We start from the raw sequence: 21,068 nt of genomic DNA on the forward strand, positions 1-21,068 counted from the left end.
AGAAGCGTTTTCGGAAACGCGTTATCGCTGGCACGCCAGCTCACCTCAGCCACGTCAGCAAGTTAGTTACCATCAGTTAGGAATTGAATTAGCTTCAAAATATGAGCGCTTAGCTTCTATTAAATTTTCTTTGTAAATTGAGATTAAGAGATCACTTCTAAAGTCATATTTGTGCTGTTCAATTTTGAATTTCTGTTGATGATGATCAAATATTCAACTGTTGAGTTAAACAAAGGCAGAAATTTGAAGGATGAGGTATTTCCGCTGGCATCAATCCAAATATCATACAAAGATCGTCATTTGTTGATGGTTTTGTAAGCAAGTTCATGGTTCCTCATCTATTTTTTCAAGCTTCACATAAATCTAAATGTTAATTGTGTTGAAATGCTCCATTATATATTTCCAACAGTTGGATGTGGTGGATTAATCAGCATGATTGTGATACAATTTTTCATAATTGTGGTACGAATTTGATTGACGCCAGGTGTTCGAGAAAATGCCGGAGAAAGAAGTCAAGGTTCGTTCGAGGAATTGACACTAAGTTAAAGAACAGAGGAGGAACAGAACATTTGGGGAATGGTATGAGTTAACTCCTCCCCAGGTTAGATCTTCGTAAAATCCCATAGCTTAAAACCGCTTATTTAATAACTTATCGCATAGCACGATATAACACCATGAGTTCTAGCGTTGCTGACAATGGTTCTGTTTAGTGTTTGGTTTCATCTACAATGAGATTAATTTTATGTTGTGTTGGAAATGTCACCAATCATTCATTCAAATATTAGCTTGAAAAGCACACTATGCTAACACTCTTCTGGTAAAGGATGTGGTATGGTACTTCCACACAATAATAAGAGCATATGAATATAACACACCATATTAATATTTAATTACAGAAGGATTGAACAAATTGAAACAAGTTCCAGAACACAAATAACAGAAGAAAACCACTCAAGTAAAGTCAATTATATAAAGCTTTAACACACAACACTTTTCCCTCCACAGGCCTATTTTGATTTCAATCATGAAGAAGGTACATCATAGTCTTCTCATCTTCAGTTGTTTCCCATGTGCCATCACTGAAACCGCAACCTTTCAGTTTAAGCACTTGAAGATTTGGCAATGAACCAACAACAATCATGTTGTCCAGAGTAAGTTTCAAATACCTCAATATTAACCTTTTGAGTTTATCAGGAAAAGCAAAATTGTAGCTCTTGGCCCGAGGTTCTGCAAGACTACCAGCATATACTTCCAAATTCTCAAGTCGATGCAGATGTACCAGATCATTCAGGCAACCTGCATCTCGACCATCAGAACAATCAAACTTCAGTTTTTTTAGGTTTGGGATTCTTTTCAGGATCCGCTCACTACAAGAAGCAATGTGAACATATGAAACTGTCTGCAGATTTTCAAGTGGACAAGTTGTTTCTTCAGGATCGTCAAAATAAATCCACCCCTGAAAGTAAACATGTCTTAATTGTTGCATGCACCACGGCACCAACATCCCACAAGCTAAAAATTCATCGAACTTGGATCTCCTTTCTTCACGGATGATTAAGGTTTGCAAATTTCGAAGTTTTGATAAGATTCTAGGAATTCTATGACTATATCTAACAGCAAGGTATCTCAGATGAAATAGCTCAAATAATTGAGATGGCAATGACTCCACATCAGCAGCTTCAGCATCCAACACCCTCATCAAGTTAACACCTTCGACAAAGTCCAGTTTTACTAAATTATACTTGGAGCATTTGATGGAATGGATAGTTGATCCACCATAGCTTGAAAATAAACTTTGATAAGAAGTACTTACCCGACGCTCATTTTTTACGCTATCCATAAAATTCTCCTTTTCAGTATCCTCATCCATCAAATTCAGAAAAAACTTACTTTCATGAGCTTTCCTTATGCACAGCTCCCGTATCAGATCATGGAGGCTGCAACTTTTGATTCTCCCATCAGATTTCCTCTTTGTGACAAAAACAAGGTTTCTCTTCACAAGTTCTTCTAAACACTCTTCGGCCACCTCTTCAAAGCACTTGTTGTCGATTGGAAATTTGACAAAACCCTCAGCTATCCATAATCTAATGAGTCTCGTGGTATATATCTCATGATCTTCAGGAAATGAACCCATGTACAAGAAACATGGCCTCAATAACTGAGGTAATTCCACATAGCTCAAAGATAGTATCTCTTCAATATGCTCTTGCTCTGCTGTTTTTGCAGACTTCACCATTTCCGCAATCTCCATCCACGAAGCTGGATTCTTAGGGACTGTAGCTAAAAGTCCTGCAATCACCACGATAGCGAGGGGTAGCCCTTTACAGCTTCTTGCGATATCCTTCCCAATATTTTCCGAATCGGAAGGACATTCCTGATTTGCAAACACCTTCTCCTTTAGTAAGTACCAACTCTGCTCTTCAGTCAGTAAACCCAACTCATAAGGCGTGATTGAAGGACCAGGATAAGAAGCCACATCATACAACCTTGTAGTTAGCATGATACGGCTTCCGTTAACATTATCAGGAAACACATTCCTAACAATATCCCATGCCTCACTTCTCCAGATGTCATCCATCACGGCTAAATATTTCCTGCCTATTAAAATTTTGTACACCTTTATGTCAGCGCTTTCTTCCTTTCCACTTTGGTCGTTGTATTCCTTAAGGGACTCCAGAAGGTCTGAAAGAATTCTCTGTGCACTGTAATCCTGTGATACTGTAATCCAAACACGAATGTCGAACATCTCCTTAGTTAGTTGATCGTCATAAACATTTCTGGCGAGAGTAGTTTTGCCAATGCCCCCCATACCACATACCGGTATGACCTGAAGCTTGGATGGATTTCCACAGAGCCGCTCCTTGATGTTCATCACGTGATCGTCAAAACCAACCATGGATTTTTTGTGGATGGTTGGAGCAGTTGATGAAGAACTGAGGGTCAAAGAATCTGAAGAACTTAGAGAAGAAGGATCAGCACCACGTCGCACTTCTTTGCTGCTGGAACTAACCTTTATATTCTTCACTTTTGCAGAAATCAAAGCAATCTCCTCCATAACTTTTTCCAGCTGGAGCTCATGTTTTGCACTTCGATTGCATTTAGATGCATCAGCATCGTCTTGAGGGAAGCCAGCTATATCATCAACAGGTGCAAGTGTAGAAGATGAAGTGGCTTCATTGCTATCATTCTTTATGGCCATCACTTCCTCCATGATTGAATCAATTTCATGTCTTGTCTTGAGCTTGGCCAACTCTACTGGTATATATCTCCACTTTTCTCTAAAACGATTAGGAGTTTTCTCCAACTCGTAAAACTCGTAGATATCTTTCAGTTCAATTGTTATCTTCGTGATTCGCCGTTTCAAACTTTTCGCTTTAGCATCATCTGGGAGTTTTTTCACATACGAGTCCACTCTGTCAAGCTTCAACCAAGTCTCCTTGACTTCTTCTGTCAGGTGGGGTCTGTGGTTTCCACTTGGATGGATTTCGGACTCCTCTTTACAAGGCAAAAAAACCTTTTCCAGCACAAGATATCCTAGAATATCTTCTGCTGCATTAGCCAGCTCCCTTATTTGCCCGTCCCAACTCTCGGATTTGTTCGGATATACTTCGAGAAAGTCTCGAATGGGAGCGACATACTCGTGCAGAGACGTAATTTGTTGTTTTTCTTCGACAGAGATGGAAAATTGATTACCATTTAGGAATCTGTGTATGGTGTTTTCAAGAGAGACAAGAGCAGCATAAGCCATCTCTGGCTATGCTGCTGAACAATTTTTTTTTTTTGTGTGTGTCAACCTTTTTTTTGGGAATATCAGATGAAGAAAGATGGTGCTCAGCTATGAAGAAGATGATCAAAAGCTAAGAAAGAAATACAGAAAAAAATTACATCTTTGTGTTAAAGTGGTATTCTTTCTACCAATCAAAACCAAAAAAAAAAAAAAAAGCTAGTGTAAAAACTGATTTGATTATTGAATATATCTAACAACATAATACACCATTAACAAAAAAGAAATCCAGCAAAGTGTGTGGCACAACACAACAAAGGTGAAAGAGCACAGTGGTTACCAACATACAATAGAATCGTTTCATAATCCATAATTCAAAATTAGCCATTAATAAATTTATAGCTTTATGGCACTAACACACTTTTCTTTCTATCTCTCTTACTTTACCAATTTTGCATTAAAACTCTTGTCATTTCAAAAGTTTATATTTTAAATGAACGAAACAATTATAACTTTTTAAAGTTGAATATAAATTATAAGTAACTTTTAAAAAAATTTCCTTTGTCTTGTAATAATTAAAATTGAAAATACTCCAATATTTTCTCTATCTCTTAAAAGTAAAAATTTTGGAGATAACATAAATTTTAATACAAAATACAAGAAGTATAGAAAAAAATGATTAAAGTAGTTAGAGGCTGCCTTCATAAAGAGAAAAACTCCTAAAAATTAAAAGTGTTTAATTTTGAATGACATGTCAAAATAAAAAATAGAGATTATTATTTGAGAACCGATGGGTGTAACACAATCAAATAGTATAATTTATATTTTAATTTCAAAAAAAATGAAAGTAACCAAAATTAATAAAAATTTATGATTTATATGATAATTTTTTCAAATGTTAATAACATTTCAGAGATCACATTAGCACTTACAATTAAGGAAGAATCGCGAAGGAAAATATATAGCTTAGCTTCCATTAATTGTAATTATCCTATATTCTCTGTAAATTGGATTAAGAGATCACTTAAAGAGTTCCTGTGAGTTCTAGAGTCAGATTAATGCTATACAGTTTTGAATTTCTGCTTTTTATGATCTAATTGATCAAATTCAACTGTTCAGATAATCAAGGCATACAGTTGAAGGAAGAGGTAATGCTCTATCATCATCATGTATTTCAAACATTTGAATGTGGTGTGTTAACCTCTAGCCTAGTTTGTGATTCGAATTCAATTGACGCCAGGTGTTCGAGAAAATGCCAGATAACGATCAAGGCTCCATGTACCCTGTAGGTGTTTGAGGAATTGCCGCTGAGTTGAAGGACGGAGAGGAGGAACATGAATGTTTGGGGATTGATTTGAGCTCATTCCTCCCCAGGTTAGATCTTCGTAATCTAAAACCATAAATGATTTCTGCGCCACAAATTTAATAGTAGTAACTTATCATAGAATGATATTGCACCATAAATACTATCTTGCCTGACTGTGGTTCTGTTTAGTGTTTGGTTTCATGTTAAATGAGATTAGTTTTATGATGTTTTGGAAAAGTAGCATTAGAAAGAACACTATGCTAACACTCTTCGAGGAAAGGATGAAGTATGGTACTTCTACACAATAATAAGAACATATTAATATAACACACCATTTTAACATTCGATTACAGAACGATTAAACAAATTGAAACAAGTTCCATAACACACATAATCTTAGAAAACCTCTTCAGTAAAGTCAATTTGATAAAGCTTTAACACACTTAACACTTTCCCATCCTCTTACCTATTTGAATTTAATCATGAGGAAGGTACATCATCGTTATCTTCATCATCGTCATCTTCATCATCTTCATCTTCATCTTCATCTTCATCTTCATCTTCATCTTCATCTTCATCTTCATCTTCATCGTCATCTTCATCTTCATCTTCATCTCCATCTTCATCTTTATCTTCATCTTCATCTTCATCAGCAGCAGCATTATCACTCTGGGAAAAAAAGGAAAAAAAAGCAAGGTCTGCATGTCAATTTCAAGCACACACTTTAGAAAAAACTGCTCTGATAATGTTAAAACCAACCAAAATACCTCATAAGAATAATTGCTTACACGTTTGGACGGCGTAGCAAGGCAGACAACTTGAAGGGTGTTGTTCCCCAGAACTTTTTGTTTCTTTCTTATCCGTTCAACTGACTTCAATAAAGACTCCTTCACATCACCCTTAACCTCAATCAGTTGGAGACGTGAAATTTCTCCAATATCAGTTGGAATCTTATTGAGATCCCAACAAGAATGAAGTAGCAGGCGTATAAGCATGGGGAAATGGCCACTTTCAGTTTTCCAGTTCTTAAACCCTGAACGTTCAACTAGAAGAACTTCCAACACTGGAAATGTACCTTCAGTTGTTTCCCATGTGCCACCATTGCAAGTGCAATCTTTCAGTTTAAGAACTTTAAGATTTGGCAATGAACCAACAACAATCATGTCGTTCCAAGAATGTTTTAAATCCCTCAGAGTCAACTTTTTGAGCATCTCCGGAAAAGTAATATTGTAGCTCTTGGGCCAATGTCCAACCCAACGACCAGCATATACTTCCAAACACTCAAGTTGATGCAGATGTACCAGATCATTCAGGCGACCTGCATCTTTACCATGAGAACATTCAACCTTCAGTTTTTTAAGGTTTGGGATCTTTTTCAAGATCTGCTCGCTACAACATGTACTGTTCACAGACAAAACCGTGCGCAAATTTTCCAGTGAACAAGTTGTTTCTTTGGGATCAGCAAAGGAAATCACCCCCTGAAAGTAAACATGTCTCAGTTGTTGCATGCACCACGGCACCAACATCCCACCAGCTACTATAACTCCGAACTTGGATCTCTTTTCTGCACGAATGATTAAGGTTTGCAGATTTTGAAGGTTTGATAAGATTCTAGGGATACTATGACTATATCTAACAGCAAGGTATCTCAAATGAAATAGCTCAAATAATTGAGATGGCAAGTACTCCACATCAGCAGCTTCAGCATCCAACACCCTAACCAATCTAACTCCTTCGACAAAGTCCAGTTCTACTATATGATACTTGAAGCATTTAATGGAATGGATAGTTGATCCACCATAGCTTGAAAAGAAACTTAGTTTAGAAGTACTTACCCGACGCTGATTTTTTATGCTATCCATAAAATTCTCCTTTTCAATATGCTTATCCATCAAATTCAGAAAAAACTTACTTTCATGAGCTTTCCTTATGCACAGCTCCCGTATCAGATCATGGAGGCCGCAACTTTTAACTCTCCCATCAGATTTCCTTTTTGTTACAAAAACAAGGTTTCTCTTCACAAGTTCATCTAAAAACTCTTCGGCCACCTCTTCAAAGCACTTGGTGTCACTTGGAAATTTGACAAAGCCCTCAGCTATCCATAATCTAATGAGTCTCGTGGTATATATCTCATGATCTTCTGGAAACGAGCCCATGTACAAGAAACATGGCCTCAATAATTGAGGTAATTCCACGTAGCTCAAAGATAGTATCTCTTCAATATGCTCTTGCTCTGCTGTTTTTGCAGACTTCACCGTTTCTGCAATCTCCATCCACGAAGCTGGATTCTTAGTGACCGTAGATAAAAGTCCCGCAATCACCACGATTGCGAGGGGTAACCCTTTGCAGCTTCTTGCGATATCCTTCCCAGTGTTCTCCAAATCGAAAGGACAGTCTTGATTTGCAAACACCTTCTCCTTAAGTAAGTTCCAACTCTGATCTTCATCTAGTAAACCCAACTCATAAGGCTTGATTTCACGATCAGGATAAGAAGCCACATCATACAACCTTGTAGTTAGCATGATACGACTTCCATTATCATTGTTAGGAAACACATTCCTTACAATATCCCACGCCTCACTTGTCCAGATATCATCCATCACGATTAAATATTTCACGCCTGATAAAATTTGGTACACTTTTTTGTCAGTGCTTACTTCCTTTCCACCTTTTTTATCGAATTCTTTCAGGGACTCCAGAAGGTTTGAAAGAATTCTCTGTGCACTGTAATCCTGTGATATAGTAACCCAAACACAAATGGTGAAATTCTCCCTTATTTGCTTATCGTCATAAACATTTCTGGCGAGAGTAGTTTTGCCGATGCCCCCCATACCACATACCGGTATGACTTGGAGCTTGGATGGATTTCCACAGAGCCGGTCCCTGATGTTCTTCACGTGATCTTCAAAACCAACCATGGAACTTTTGTGGATGGGTGGAGCCGAAGAGTCAGCACCATGTTGAACTTCTTTTCTGCTGGAACTAACCTTTATGTTCTTCACTTTTGCAGAAAACAAAGCAATCTCCTCCATAACTTTTTTCAGCTGGAGCTCATGTTTTGCACTTCGATGGCGCTTCGAGCCATCAACATCATCATGATGGAAACCAACTAAATCATCAACTGGTGCAAGTGTAGTTGCTGAAGTGGTTGCATTGCTATCATTCTTGATGGCCATCACCTCCTCCCTGATCAAATCAATTTCATCCCTTCTCTTCTTCAAGTGGTGTATAAACTGGAGTTTGGACTCGAATTTGGCAAGCTCTGCTGGTAAAAATCTCCACTTGTCTCGAAAACGAGTGTGAGTTTTCTCCCAGTTGTAAAGCTTTCGGATATCTCCCACTTCATTCGTTATGTCCCTGATTCGGTTTTTCAATCTGTTAGCTTTGGCTTTGTCTGAGGAATCTTTCGGAAACTCTTCCCTCACTTCGTCCAGCTTCAAACAAGTCTCGTTGATAGCATTTTCCAGCTCGAGTTCGTATTCTCCAGTTAACCAGGATTCAAACTCGTTATCGCAAGGCAAAAAAACTTTTTCCAGAACAAGATAGTCTAGAATATCTTCTGCTGCATTAGCCAGCTCCCTCATTTGCTCATCCCAACTCTTGGATTCGCCTGGAAATACTTTGAGAAAGTCTCGAATGGACTCGCACAGAGATGTGATTTGTTGCTCTTCTTCAACAGAGATGGAAAACAGATCAGAATTCAGGAATCGGTGTATGGTGTTTTCAAGGGAGACAAGAGCAGCATAAGCCATCTCTGGCTATGCTGATGAACAAATTTTCTTTCTTTTTTTTTCAACCTATTTGGTTAGTATCAGATGAAGAAAGATAGTGTTCAGCTATCAAGAACATAATCCAAAGCTAAGAATGAAAGCACATCTTTGTGTGAAAAGTGTTACACTTTCAAAGTAAAAGTGGTGTTCAACTATGGACCAATGTAAAATATAGCACTATATGAAAGTGTGAGTCATAACACAAGAAAGGTGAAAAGCATGGTGTCTTTTTACAGTCTGTAATTCCAAAATGGTCTCCAATAAATTTATTTTAAATCAGAATTATTATCATTTGGCACTGTCAGTAGTGAGTCACTAAAGTACTCCCTCCGTCCCAAGGAAGATGATCCCTTCCTTGGACGGCACGGGATTTTATGCAACTTTATTTTGTGTGTTGAGAGGAGAGAGTAAAGTAAGAGAGAGAGAATAAAGTAGAGACAAAAGTAATTCCATTTTAAGTAATGGGTCATCTTGGTTGGGACAAACTAAAAAGGAAAGTGGGTCATCTTCAATGGGACGGAGGGAGTATATTGTTTGGTAGCTATCGCATGGGCCCAATTAATTGGTGACAGCCCATACCTCTGCCAACTTTAGGCCTTTTAGATTGAAGATCACATAAATGGGGGCCATCTATAAGATGAAGCGAATAATGTGTAAATATGCCAATTAAATAACTATCCTATGGAATTATTGCCTTCAATTATTTGATATAGTGGCCGACTAAACTAAAGCAAGAATCACTGATAATTATAAAAGGATAATAGCCAATTTATTTACAAAAGTTTGGTGATGTTTCAATTTTTCAATTGTGTAGTTTAGATACAAAATTACATATTTGGTGATGCTCAAAATGATATTATTTGAACAAGTTAAGTACTCCATCCGTCCCTAGCTACTTTCATCATATTCTATTTTGAATCGTCCCAAGCTACATGCACGATTTCATTTTCTAACAAAAACTTTACCTTCTTTCCCTTTTTGATTTGCTATCATCTTTTACTATCTTTCCACTAAAAATTTAAATATCAATTTCTTAAATTTTATTATCAAAAGAAACGCCTCAAATAGCTTGAGATGGAGTTTTTTCCTTGTCTTTCCTTTTCTTTTTTTATTATAATTAAACAATACTCGTCATTTTAAGCATCACTAAAAATGTCGTTTTGTATCGTTTCCTATAACTAACGACAAATTTAATAACGATGCGCAACGATGCCAGCTCACCTGACTCGGCCACGTCAGCAAGTTAGTTACGATCAGTTAGAAACTGGAATAGCAGCATAATATATATTGCATAGCTTCCAATGTTTGTAGTTATCTTTTTATATTCTTTGTAAATGAGATTAAAAGAGGTCAGTAAGCAATTTCCTGTGAGTTCTTAAGCCAGATTAGTGCTATAGAGTTTTTGAATTTCTGTTGTTTATGATAAAATTTTCAACTATTCAGTTGAAGTTGAAGGAAGAGGTATTTCCGCTTGCATCAATCTAATCAATGTATACTACTATATCATTCAATGATCGTGATTTGGTAATTTTTATCTAGGCAAGTTAGTGATTCTTCTATTTTTTTTTTAATTCAAGCTTCAAATAAATGTAAATGTTAATTGTGTCGTAATTCTCTATCATGTATTACCAACAGTCCAACACTGAAGTGGTGGATTACTCGACATTGTTGTGATACGATTTTTTTATAATCTGCAGCCTTTGTGATACGAATTCGATTGATGCCTTCGAGAAAATGCCAGAAATAGGAGTCAGGGCTCCAAGTGCCCAGCAAATGTTCGAGGATTCACTCCTACCCAGGTTAGATCCCGTGAACCTAAGACCACAAATAATTTCTGTCACATATTTAATAACTGATCTCATAGAATGATATAACAACATATACTAGCATTGCTGACATGGTTCTATTTAGTGTTTGGTTTCATCTACAATGGGATTGATTTTATGTGGTGTTGGAAATGTTTTTAGTTGCTTGTTATATTGTATGAATGATTTTCCATCCTATTGATTGAAGTATGACCTGATGCAGTTCAAACCTTTCTTTGATATGATCAACTCTAGATTGTGTCTCTTTTATTATGCAATTCTGAACGCTAAACGCGAAATGTCAACATTCATTCATACAAATATCAGCATTAGCTAACACTCTTCTGGGCAAGGAGGTAGTATGTCACACAATAATGAGAACATTTTAAAATACTAACACAATATATTAACAAATAATTACAGAACTATTAAACGAACTGAAACAAGTTTCAGAACAAACATAACTTAAGAAAACCACTGCAGATAAAGATTTTCCATCCACTAACCTATTTGAAATTAAATCATGAGGAAGGTAAATCATAGTCGTCTTCATCATCATTATGGTCGTCTTCATCTTCATCTTCTTCATCATCATTATGGTCGTCTTCATCTTCTTCACCATCATCATCAGAGTCGTCTTCATCATCATTATGGTCGTCTTCATCTTCATCTTCTTCTTCATCATTATGGTCGTCTTCATCTTCTTCACCATCATCATCAGAGTCGTCTTCATCATCATTATGGTCGTCTTCATCTTCATCTTCTTCATCATCATTATGGTCGTCTTCATCTTCATCTTCTTCTTCATCTTCTTCTTCATCATCATCATCATCATCAATAGTCTAGATAAAAGGGGGGAAAAAAACAAAGGTCTTCATGTCAATTTCAAACACACACTTTAGAAAAACTGCTCCGAATGTTATATATAGGTAGGAGAATCCAAAAATACCTCATAAGAAGAACTTCCATCTCTAGACGGTGTAGCAGGGCAGACAACCTGAAGGGTGTAGTTTCCCATATCTTCTTGTTCCTCTCTTATCAGTTCAACTGACTCCAATAAAGACTTCTTCACATTACCCTTAACCTCAATCAGTTGAAGACTTGAAATTTCTCCGATATCAGTTGGAATCTTATTGAGATCCCAACAAGAATGAAGTAGCAGGCGTTTAAGCATGGGGAAATGGCCACTTACAGTTATCCAGTTCTTAAACCCTGACTGTCCAACCAGAAGAACTTCCAACACTGGAAATGTTCCTTCAGTTGTTTCCCATGTTCCACCACTCCAAGTGCAACCTTTCAGTTTAAGCACTTGAAGATTTGGCAATGAACCAACAATAATCATGTTGTTTTGAGTAAGATTCAAATCCCTCAGAGTCAACCTTTTGAGTTTCTCAGGAAAAGCAAACTTGTAGCTATTGGGCCGAGATTGCACCCAACAACCAGCATATACTTCTAAATTCTCAAGTCCTTGCAGATGTACCAGATCATTCAGGCAACCTGCATCTCGACCATGGGAACAATCAATCTTTAGTTTTTTCAGGTTTGGGATCTTTTTCAGGATCCGCTCACTACAATAAGCACTCTCAACATACGAAACCGTGTGCAGATTTTCTAGTGGACAAGTTGTTTCTTCTGGATCATCAAAGCCAAGTTCCCCCTGAAAGTAAACATGTCTTAGTTGTTGCATGCACCATGGCACCAACATCCCACAAGCTACTCCAACTCCAAACTTGTCCCTCTTTTCTGCACAAATGATTAAGGTTTGCAGATTTCGAAGGTTTGATAAGATTCTAGGAATACTATGACTATATCTAACAGCAAGGTATCTCAGATGAAATAACTCAAATAGTTGAGATGGCAATGACTCCACATCAGCAGCTTCAGCATCCAACACCCTCACCAATCTAACACCTTCGACAAAGTCCAGTTTTACTAAATTATACTTGGAGCATTTGATGGAATGGATAGTTGATCCACCGTAGCTTGAAAATAAACTTAGATAAGAAGTACTTACCCGACGCTCATTTTTTATGCTTTCCATAAATTTCTCCTTTTCAATATGCTTATCCATCAAATTCAGAAAAAACTTACTTTCCTGAGCTTTTCTTATGCATAGCTCCCTGATCAGATCATGGAGGCTACAACTTTTGATTCTCCCATCAGATTTCCACTTTGTGACAAAAACAAGGTTTCTCTTCACAAGTTCCTCCAAACACTCTTCAGCCACCTCTTCAAAGCTCTTGGTGTTGATCGGAAATTTGAGAAAGCCCTCAGCTATCCATAATCTAATGAGTTTCGTGGTATATATCTCATGATCTTCAGGAAATGAACCCATGTACAAGAAACACGGCCTCAACAACTGAGGTAATTCCACATAGCTCAAAGATAGTATCTCTTCAATATGCTCTTGCTCTGCTGTTTTTGCAGACTTCACCATTTCCGCAATCTCCATCCACGAAGCTGGATTCTTAGTGACTGTCGCTAAAAGTCCTGCAACCACCACGATCGCAAGGGGCAGCCCTTTGCAGCTTCTTGCGATATCCTTCCCAATATTTTCCAAATCGGAAGGACAATCTTGATTTGCAAACACCTTCTCCTTTAGTAAGTACCAACTCTGCTCTTCAGTCAGTAAACCCAACTCATAAGGCTTGATTTCAGGATCAGGATAAGAAGCCACATCATACAACCTTGTAGTTAGCATGATACGACTTCCTTTGTCATTGTTAGGAAACACGTTCCTTACAATATCCCATGCCTCAGTTCTCCAGATATCATCCATCACGACTAAATATTTCACGCCTAATAAAATTTGGTACACTTTTTTGTCAGCGCTTACTTCCTTTCCACCTTTGTTATCGAATTCTTTCAGGGACTCCAGAAGGTTTGAAAGAATTCTCTGTGCACTGTAATCCTGTGATACTGTAACCCAAACACGAATGGCGAAATTCTCCTTAATCAGCTTATCGTCATAAACATTTCTGGCAAGAGTAGTTTTTCCGATGCCCCCCATACCACATACCGGTATGACCTGGAGCTTGGATGGATTTCCACAGAGCCGGTCCTTGATGTTCATCACATGATCTTCAAATCCAACCATGGAATTTTTGTGGATGGGTGGAGTAGTTGATGTAGAACTGAGGGCCAATGAATCTGAAGCTTCTAGAGTAGAAGAATCAGCACCTCGTTGCTCTTCTTTGCTGCTGGAACTAACCTTTATGTTCTTCACTTTTGCAGAAATCAAAGCAATCTCGTCCATAACTTTCTCCAGCTGGAGCTCATGCATTGCACTTCGATGGCATTTTGACGCATCAGCATCATCTAGAGGGAAGCCAACAATATCATCAACTGGTGCAAGTGTAGAAGATGAAGTGTCTTCATTGCTATCCTTGATGGACATCACTTCCTCCATGATCGTATCAATATCATTTCTTGTCTTGTTCAAGTGGTGTATAAACTGGATTTTAGAGTTCAACTTGGCCAACTCTGCTGGTAACAATCTCCACTTTTCTCTAAAATGTCGATGCATTTTCTCCCATTTGTAAAACTCGTAGATATCTTTCAACTCAAGTGCTATCTCCCTGATTCGTCCTTTCACACTGTTAGCTTTAGCATCATCTGGGAATTCTTCCAGGATCTCGGCCACTGTCTCCAGCTTCGAACAAGTCTCTTTGACGACTTTTTTCAGGTCGAGTCTGTGGTTTCCACTTGGATGGGATTCCGACTCATCTTCACAAGGCAAAAAAACCTTTTCCAACACAAGATATTCTATAATATCTTCTGCTGCATCAGCCAGCTCCCTCATTTGCCCGTCCCAGCTCTTGGATTCGTCTGGAAATACTTCGAGAAAGTCCCGAATGGGAGTGACATACTGGAGCAGAGATGTGATTTGTTGCTCTTCTTCAACAGAGATGGAGAACAGATCAGAATTCAGGAATCGGTGTATGGTGTTTTCAAGAGAGACAAGAGCAGCATAAGCCATCTCTGGCTATGCTGATGAACAAACTTTTTCTTCTGTTTTTAGCCTATTGTGAATATCAGACGAAGAAAGATTAGCATGTGCTGGATCAAAAGCTAAGAAAGAAACAACATCTTTGTATGAAAGTGGTATGATTTCTATGTAAAAGGGGTGCTCAACTATGGATGAAAAAATAAATTTTGCATAGTGCAGAATCCACTATGAGTCTATGCCAAAGGTGGAAGAGCATAGTAGAGCTTACCAACAGGCAATAATGCAATGTTACCACTTTTTCATTATCCATAATTTAAAAATGTTAACAAATACTTCTTCCGTTCCATAGTAATAGATTCATTTTGTCATTTTGGTACGTTCCATAGTAATAGAATTATTTCCCTTTTTTAGTAAAAGTCAACATATTTTTCCACGCCTACTTTACTCTCTCTTACTTTTTTCTCTCTTCATCTCTCTACCTTTTTCGTTTTTCACTTTATTCTTCCTTTACTTAACTCACTTAACACAATTTTTCTTAATCTCCGTGCTGAAAAAAAACGCCTACATTACTTGGAATGGAGGGAGTAGGTATATTCCATAGGATGGCACTATATAATATTAGTGACTCACCAAAGTAGATTGTTTCCTAGCACTGGTATGGGCCCATTAATTTGGTGACAGCCCATCTCTCTGCCAACTTTTGGCCTTTTAGATTGAAAATCACATGAATGGGGCCCCATCTATATAAAGAAGGGAACAAGGCTATCTGGCCGACAAAAGATTTCTCTTTCATTCAATAATTATAAAAATTACCTCGTCACCCGCTGGGAGACTTTCGGCCTTAATCTGCAAGCCCGATCGAACAGGATTAGTCGGATTCGTTCGGTATACATGTGGTTAAAACCAATATATATATATATATATAGGGGTGTACTAGTATAACAACTAATTTTAAAGTTACAACGTACATCCAACCACGTGCTGCCACATGGCACGAAAAATGCAATATTGTATACAGAAAAATGCAATACGCATTTGTAGAAGCTATAAATGAATTTTGACGGATTGCATTTTTGTTATATGCAGATTGCATTTTTTATCATTGAGTTTTGCATTTTTGATATTGACTGTTTAAATTGCATTTTATATATAGACGAATTGCATTTTTATATGTGAAAATGCAAAACTTAACAATAAAAAATGCAATTTATGTGAAAATGCAAAACTCAACACTATAAAATGCAATTTGCATACAACTAAAATGCAATCTGCGAAAATGCATATACAACTAGATTGCATTTTTGTGTTTAAAATATTGCATGTTTTGTGCCACATGGCAGCACCAGATTGGATGTACGTTGTGACTCTAAATAAGGGGGCACCCTAGTGCTCCCCTATAGGGGAGTGTTATATTGCTAACTCAATGCTTAATTGCTAACTACAACTCAATAATAGCCATTAGATATTCAAATTAAAGGCCTAGATCATCAACCACGAAATGTCAATACGATCAACAAAAACGTCAATAAGGCTATAGGATTAATTCTAATAAATATCAATAGGGGTATTAATGTCAAGTTAGTTATAACTAACTTTTAAAAGAAATCCCAAAACTTTAAATTCATATAACATATATCAAATTAAAGATAATTTTATAAGGATTCCAACGATATACTACATGCATATGTTCCGACGTCAAAATTTGAAAAAAAATTTAAATTTTTTTTTGAATTTTCGTATTTTTTACGTACAGATTTATGTCAATACACCTTACATAATATGTCAATATTATGCTTGTAAAATGTCAATATGAAATTGTGTTGACATTATTATGTCTTCGTGTTGATGTATTCCATACACTGTATTGACATTATATTTCTAAACCCTAAATTTGATACTTGCTATTATATTTTTAATATTAAAAAATGAAAAACAAGGTTTCTCTTCACAAGTTCCTCTAAACACTCTTCAGCCACTTCTTCAAAGCTCTTGGTGTTGATCGGAAATTTGAGAAAGCCCTCAGCTATCCATAATCTAATGAGTTTCGAGGTATATATCTCTTGATCTTCAGGAAATGAACCCATGTACAAGAAACATGGCCTCAATAACTGAGGTAATTCCACATAGCTCAAAGATAGTATCTCTTCAATATGCTCTTGCTCTGCTGTTTTTGCAGACTTCACCATTTCTGCAATCTCCAGCCACGAAGCTGGATTTTTAGTGACTGTAGCTAAAATTCCTGCAATCACCACGATAGCGAGTGGCAATCCTTTGCAGCATCTTGCAATATCCTTCCCAACATTCTCCAAATCGGAAGGACAATCTTGATTTGCAAACACCTTCTCCTTAAGTAGGCTCCAACTCTGAACTTCATCGAGTAAACCCAACTCATAAGGCATGATTTCAGGATCAGGATAAGAAGCCACATCATACAACCTTGTAGTTAGCATGATACGGCTTCCGTTAACATTATCAGGAAACACATTCCTAACAATGTCCCATGCCTCACTTCTCCAGATGTCATCCATCACGACTAAATATTTCCTGCCTATTAAAATTTGGTACACTTTTTTGTCAGCGCTTTCTTCTTTTCCACTGTGGTGGTTGTATTCCTTAAGGGACTCCAGAAGGTCTGAAAGAATTCTCTGTGCACTGTAATCCTGTGATACCGTAACCCAAACACGAATGGCGAAATTCTCCTTAATTAGCTTATCGTCATAAACATTTCTGGCGAGAGTAGTTTTTCCGATGCCCCCCATACCACATACCGGTATGACCTGGAGCTTGGATGGATTTCCACAGAGCCGGTCCTTGATGTTCCTCACGTGATCTTCAAATCCAACCATGGAAATTTTGTGGATGGGTGGAGCAGTTGATGAAGAACTGAGGGTCAAAGAATCTGAAGCTTTTAAAGAAGAAGAATCAGCACCTCGTTGAACTTCTTTGCTGCTGGAACTAACCTTTGTGTTCTTCACTTTTTCAGAAATCAAAGCAATCTCGTCCATAACTTTTTCCAGATGGAGCTCATGCATTGAACTTCGATGGCATTTAGACGCATCAGCATCATCTAGAGGGAAGCCAACAATGTCATCAACTGGTGCAAGTGTAGAAGATGATCGAATCACCAACAATCTCATCAACATCATCAGCAATCTACCGTTCTTGATGGCCATCACTTCCTCCATGATCGAATTGATATCATTTCTTGTCTTGTTCAAGTGGTGTATAAACTGGATTTTAGAGTTCAACGTGGCCAACTCTGCTGGTAACAATCTCCACTTTTCTCTAAAATGACGATGAGTTTTCTCCCATTCGTAAAACTCGTAGATATCTTTCAACTCAATTGCTATCTCCTTGATTCGTCCTTTCAAACTGTTAGCTTTAGCATCATCTGGGAATTCTTCCACGATCTTGGCCACTGTATCCAGCTTCGAACAAGTCTCTTTGACGACTTTTTTAAGGTCGAGTCTGTGGTTTCCACTTGGATGGGATTCCGACTCATCTTCACAAGGCAAAAAAACCTTTTCCAACACAAGATATTCTAGAATATCTTCTGCTGCATCAGCCAGCTCCCTCATTTGCCCGTCCCAGCTCTTGGATTCGTCTGGAAATACTTCGAGAAAGTCCCGAATGGGAGTAACATACTGGAGCAGAGATGTAATTTGTTGTTTTTCTTCAACAGAGATGGAAAATAGATTATGATTCAGGAATCGATATATGGTGTTTTCAAGAGAGACAAGAGCAGCATAAGCCATCTCTGGCTATGCTGATCAACAAACTTTTTCTTCTGTTTTTAGCCTATTTGTGAATATCAGATCAAGAAAGATAAAGATTAGCATGTGCTTGATCAAAAGCTAAGAAAGAAAGAACATCTTTGTATGAAAGTGGTATGCTTTCTATGCAAAAGGGGTGTTCAACTTTGGATGAAAAAATAAATCTTGCATAGTACAGCATCCACTATGCCTCTAATAATTTTAAAATGGTCACTAATAATAGCATATTCCAAATAGGGTGGCACTATATAATATTAGTGACTCACCAAAGTAGATTGTTTCCTAGCACTGGTATGGGCCCATTAATTTGGTGACAGCCCATCTCTCTGCCAACTTTTGGCCTTTTAGATTGCAGATCACATGAATGGGGGCCCATCTATATAAAGAAGGGAACAAGGCTATCTGGCCGACAAAAACTGATTTCTCTTTTATTCAATAATTATAAAAATTATATTAACTTCTTTTAAAAATAAAAATTATTTCTATTTTGAATTAAAAAAAATTATTTTAGAAAAAAAGTTTCTTTCTAATAAGGTGAGACTGATATTCATTAATCATTTACAATAATTCAAAAATAGAATTATTTTTATTTTGGTTCGTCCATTAAAACTAAAAAAGTTCGATTTAGGAATCCTAATGAGTTTCGTGGTATATATCTCTTGATCTTCAGGAAATGAAGCCATGTACAAGAAACATGGCCTCAATAACTGAGGTAATTCCACATAGCTCAAAGATAGTATCTCTTCAATATGCTCTTGCTCTGCTGTTTTTGCAGACTTCACCATGTCCGCAATCTCCATCCACGAAGCTGGACTCTTAGGGACCGTAGCTAAAAGTCCTGCAATCACCACGATAGCGAGGGGCAACCCTTTGCAGCTTCTTGCAATATCCTTCACAATATTCTTCAAATCGGAAGGACAATCTTGATTTGCAAACACCTTCTCCTTAAGTAAGCTCCAACTCTGAACTTCATCCAGTAAACCCAACTCATAAGAAGCCACATCATACAACCTTGTAGTTAGCATGATACGGCTTCCGTTACCATTAACAGGAAACGCATTTCTAACGATATCCCATGCCTCACTCCTCCAGATATCATCCATCATGACTAAATACTTTTTGCCCATTAAAATTTGGTACACTTTTGTGTGAGCGCTTTCTTCCTTTCCACCTTGTTGTATTCTTTCAGGGACTCCAGAAGGTCTGAAAGAATTCTCTGTGCACTGTGATCCTGTGATACTGTAACCCAAACACGAATGGTGAAATTCTCCTTAATCAGTTCATCGTCATCAAAATTTCTGGCCAGGGTAGTTTTTCCGATGCCCCCCATACCACATACCGGTATGACCTGGAGCTTGGATGGATTTCCACAGAGCCGGTCCTTGATGTTCATCATGTGATCATCAAAACCAACCATGGAATTTTTGTGGATGGGTGGAGCAGTTGATGAAGGACTGAGAGTCGAAGAATTTGGAGAACGTTGAACTTCTTTGCTGCTGGACCTAACCTTTGTATTCTTCAGTTTTGCAGAAATCAAAGCAATCTCCTCTATAACTTTTTCCAGCTGGCGCTCATGTTTTGCACTTCGATGGCCCTTCGGGTCATCAACATCATCACGATAAAAACCAACTAAAGCATCAACTGGTGCAAGTGTAGTTGATGAAGTGGTTGCATTGCTATCATTCTTGATGGCCTTCACCTCCTCCATGATCCAATCAATCTCATCCCTTCTCTTGTTCAAGTGGTATATAAACTGGAGTTTGGACTGGAATTTGGCAAGCTCTGCTGGTAAAAATCTCCACTTGTCTCGAAAACGAGTGTGAGTTTTCTCCCAGTTGTAAAGCTTTCGGAAATCTCCCACTTCATTTGTTATGTCCCTGATTCGGTCTTCCAATCTGTTAGCTTTGGCTTTGTCTGAGGAATCTTTCCGAAACTCCTCCCTCACTTCGTCCAGCTTCAAACAAGTCTCGTTGATAGCATTTTCCAGCTCGAGTTTGTGTTTTCCAGTATACCAGGATTCAAACTCATTATCGCAAGGCAAAAAAACCTTCTCCAACACAAGATATTCTATAGTATCTTCTGCTGCATTAGCCAGCTCCCTCATTTTCCCGTCCCAGCTCTTGATTCGCACGAAAGTACTTCGAGAAATTCCCGGATGGAAGTAACATACTCAAGCAGAGATGTAATTTGTTGCTCTTCTTCAACAGAGATGGAAAACAGATCAGAATTCAGGAATCGGTGTATGGTGTTTTCAAGAGAGACAAGAGCAGCATAAGCCATCTCTGGCTATGCTGATGAACAAACTTTTTCTTCAAGTTCGTTGCATGACTCGGTGATCAGGTACTTTGCACAAACCTTATTGTTAAAGTGTTTACATTGTAAAGATGGTTTTTTTTTCATCGAAAAATATGCAATCAAATTTGATGGACTAGTCCTTACATTGAATACACATTCTCAAAATGACTATTTTGGCTTCTGTTTGATTTGTAGTAGTTGCATTTGCAATCTGAGTTGGTCAAAACCATGATCATTTTCACTCATTGTTTTCTTGAAGGATTCGTTGTCTATTTGCTTCTTTGTTAGTTTCGATTATTGCTGCGATGTATGATTCGTATGATACCAATGACAACCTTGTTCAGTTGCTTCTGGCAAGTGTGGCAAAAGCTTTAGGTAATGTAACCATTTGGTGATGTAACCATAAGACCGCGAAGGCGATAGAAATCCGGTTTCTAAACCTTTTG

At 37.7% G+C, this 21,068-nt stretch overlaps 3 protein-coding genes, 1 long non-coding RNA gene and 1 pseudogene across 5 annotated transcripts; 1 reads left to right on the plus strand and 4 right to left on the minus strand.

Annotated features, from left to right (window-relative positions):
• Positions 1-851: 851 nt before the first annotated feature.
• LOC125214645 (putative late blight resistance protein homolog R1A-3) lies at positions 852-3,874 on the minus strand. Its single transcript, XM_048115757.2, has one exon. The coding sequence runs from the start codon at positions 3,746-3,748 to the stop codon at positions 1,019-1,021; it is 2,730 nt and encodes a 909-aa protein (XP_047971714.2). The 5' UTR covers positions 3,749-3,874; the 3' UTR covers positions 852-1,018.
• Positions 3,875-5,325: 1,451 nt separating this feature from the next.
• LOC125212937 (putative late blight resistance protein homolog R1A-3) lies at positions 5,326-8,782 on the minus strand. 2 transcript variants are annotated; one of them, XM_048113248.2, is made up of 2 exons: positions 5,819-8,782; positions 5,326-5,699 (listed from the first exon to the last, which is right to left on the minus strand). In XM_048113248.2, exons 1-2 carry the CDS (start codon positions 8,780-8,782, stop codon positions 5,511-5,513), a joined length of 3,153 nt encoding a protein of 1,050 aa, XP_047969205.2. In that variant the 3' UTR covers positions 5,326-5,510. The 2 variants fall into 2 exon arrangements, with proteins under 2 accessions (XP_047969205.2, XP_047969204.2); XM_048113247.2 differs by having other exon boundaries at positions 5,798-8,782.
• Positions 8,203-9,104, plus strand: LOC148929894 (uncharacterized). The gene is made up of 2 exons (XR_016137004.1): positions 8,203-8,329; positions 8,413-9,104. It is a non-coding gene; the product is annotated as an uncharacterized LOC148929894 (long non-coding RNA).
• A 1,865-nt stretch (positions 9,105-10,969) lies between these two features.
• On the minus strand, positions 10,970-18,515 carry LOC148929895 (uncharacterized). Its single transcript, XM_089068784.1, has 3 exons — positions 16,462-18,515; positions 11,555-14,590; positions 10,970-11,447 (listed from the first exon to the last, which is right to left on the minus strand). The coding sequence occupies exons 1-3, from the start codon at positions 18,307-18,309 to the stop codon at positions 11,127-11,129; spliced, it is 5,205 nt and encodes a 1,734-aa protein (XP_088924910.1). The 5' UTR covers positions 18,310-18,515; the 3' UTR covers positions 10,970-11,126.
• A 364-nt stretch (positions 18,516-18,879) lies between these two features.
• On the minus strand, positions 18,880-20,635 carry LOC125214655 (putative late blight resistance protein homolog R1A-10; annotated as a pseudogene).
• Positions 20,636-21,068: the final 433 nt, after the last annotated feature.

Source organism: Salvia hispanica, chromosome 3, assembly GCF_029641045.1.
Source record: "Salvia hispanica isolate PSC_SH4W2 chromosome 3, Shi_PSC_v1, whole genome shotgun sequence".
Lineage (NCBI taxonomy): Eukaryota > Viridiplantae > Streptophyta > Magnoliopsida > Lamiales > Lamiaceae > Salvia > Salvia hispanica.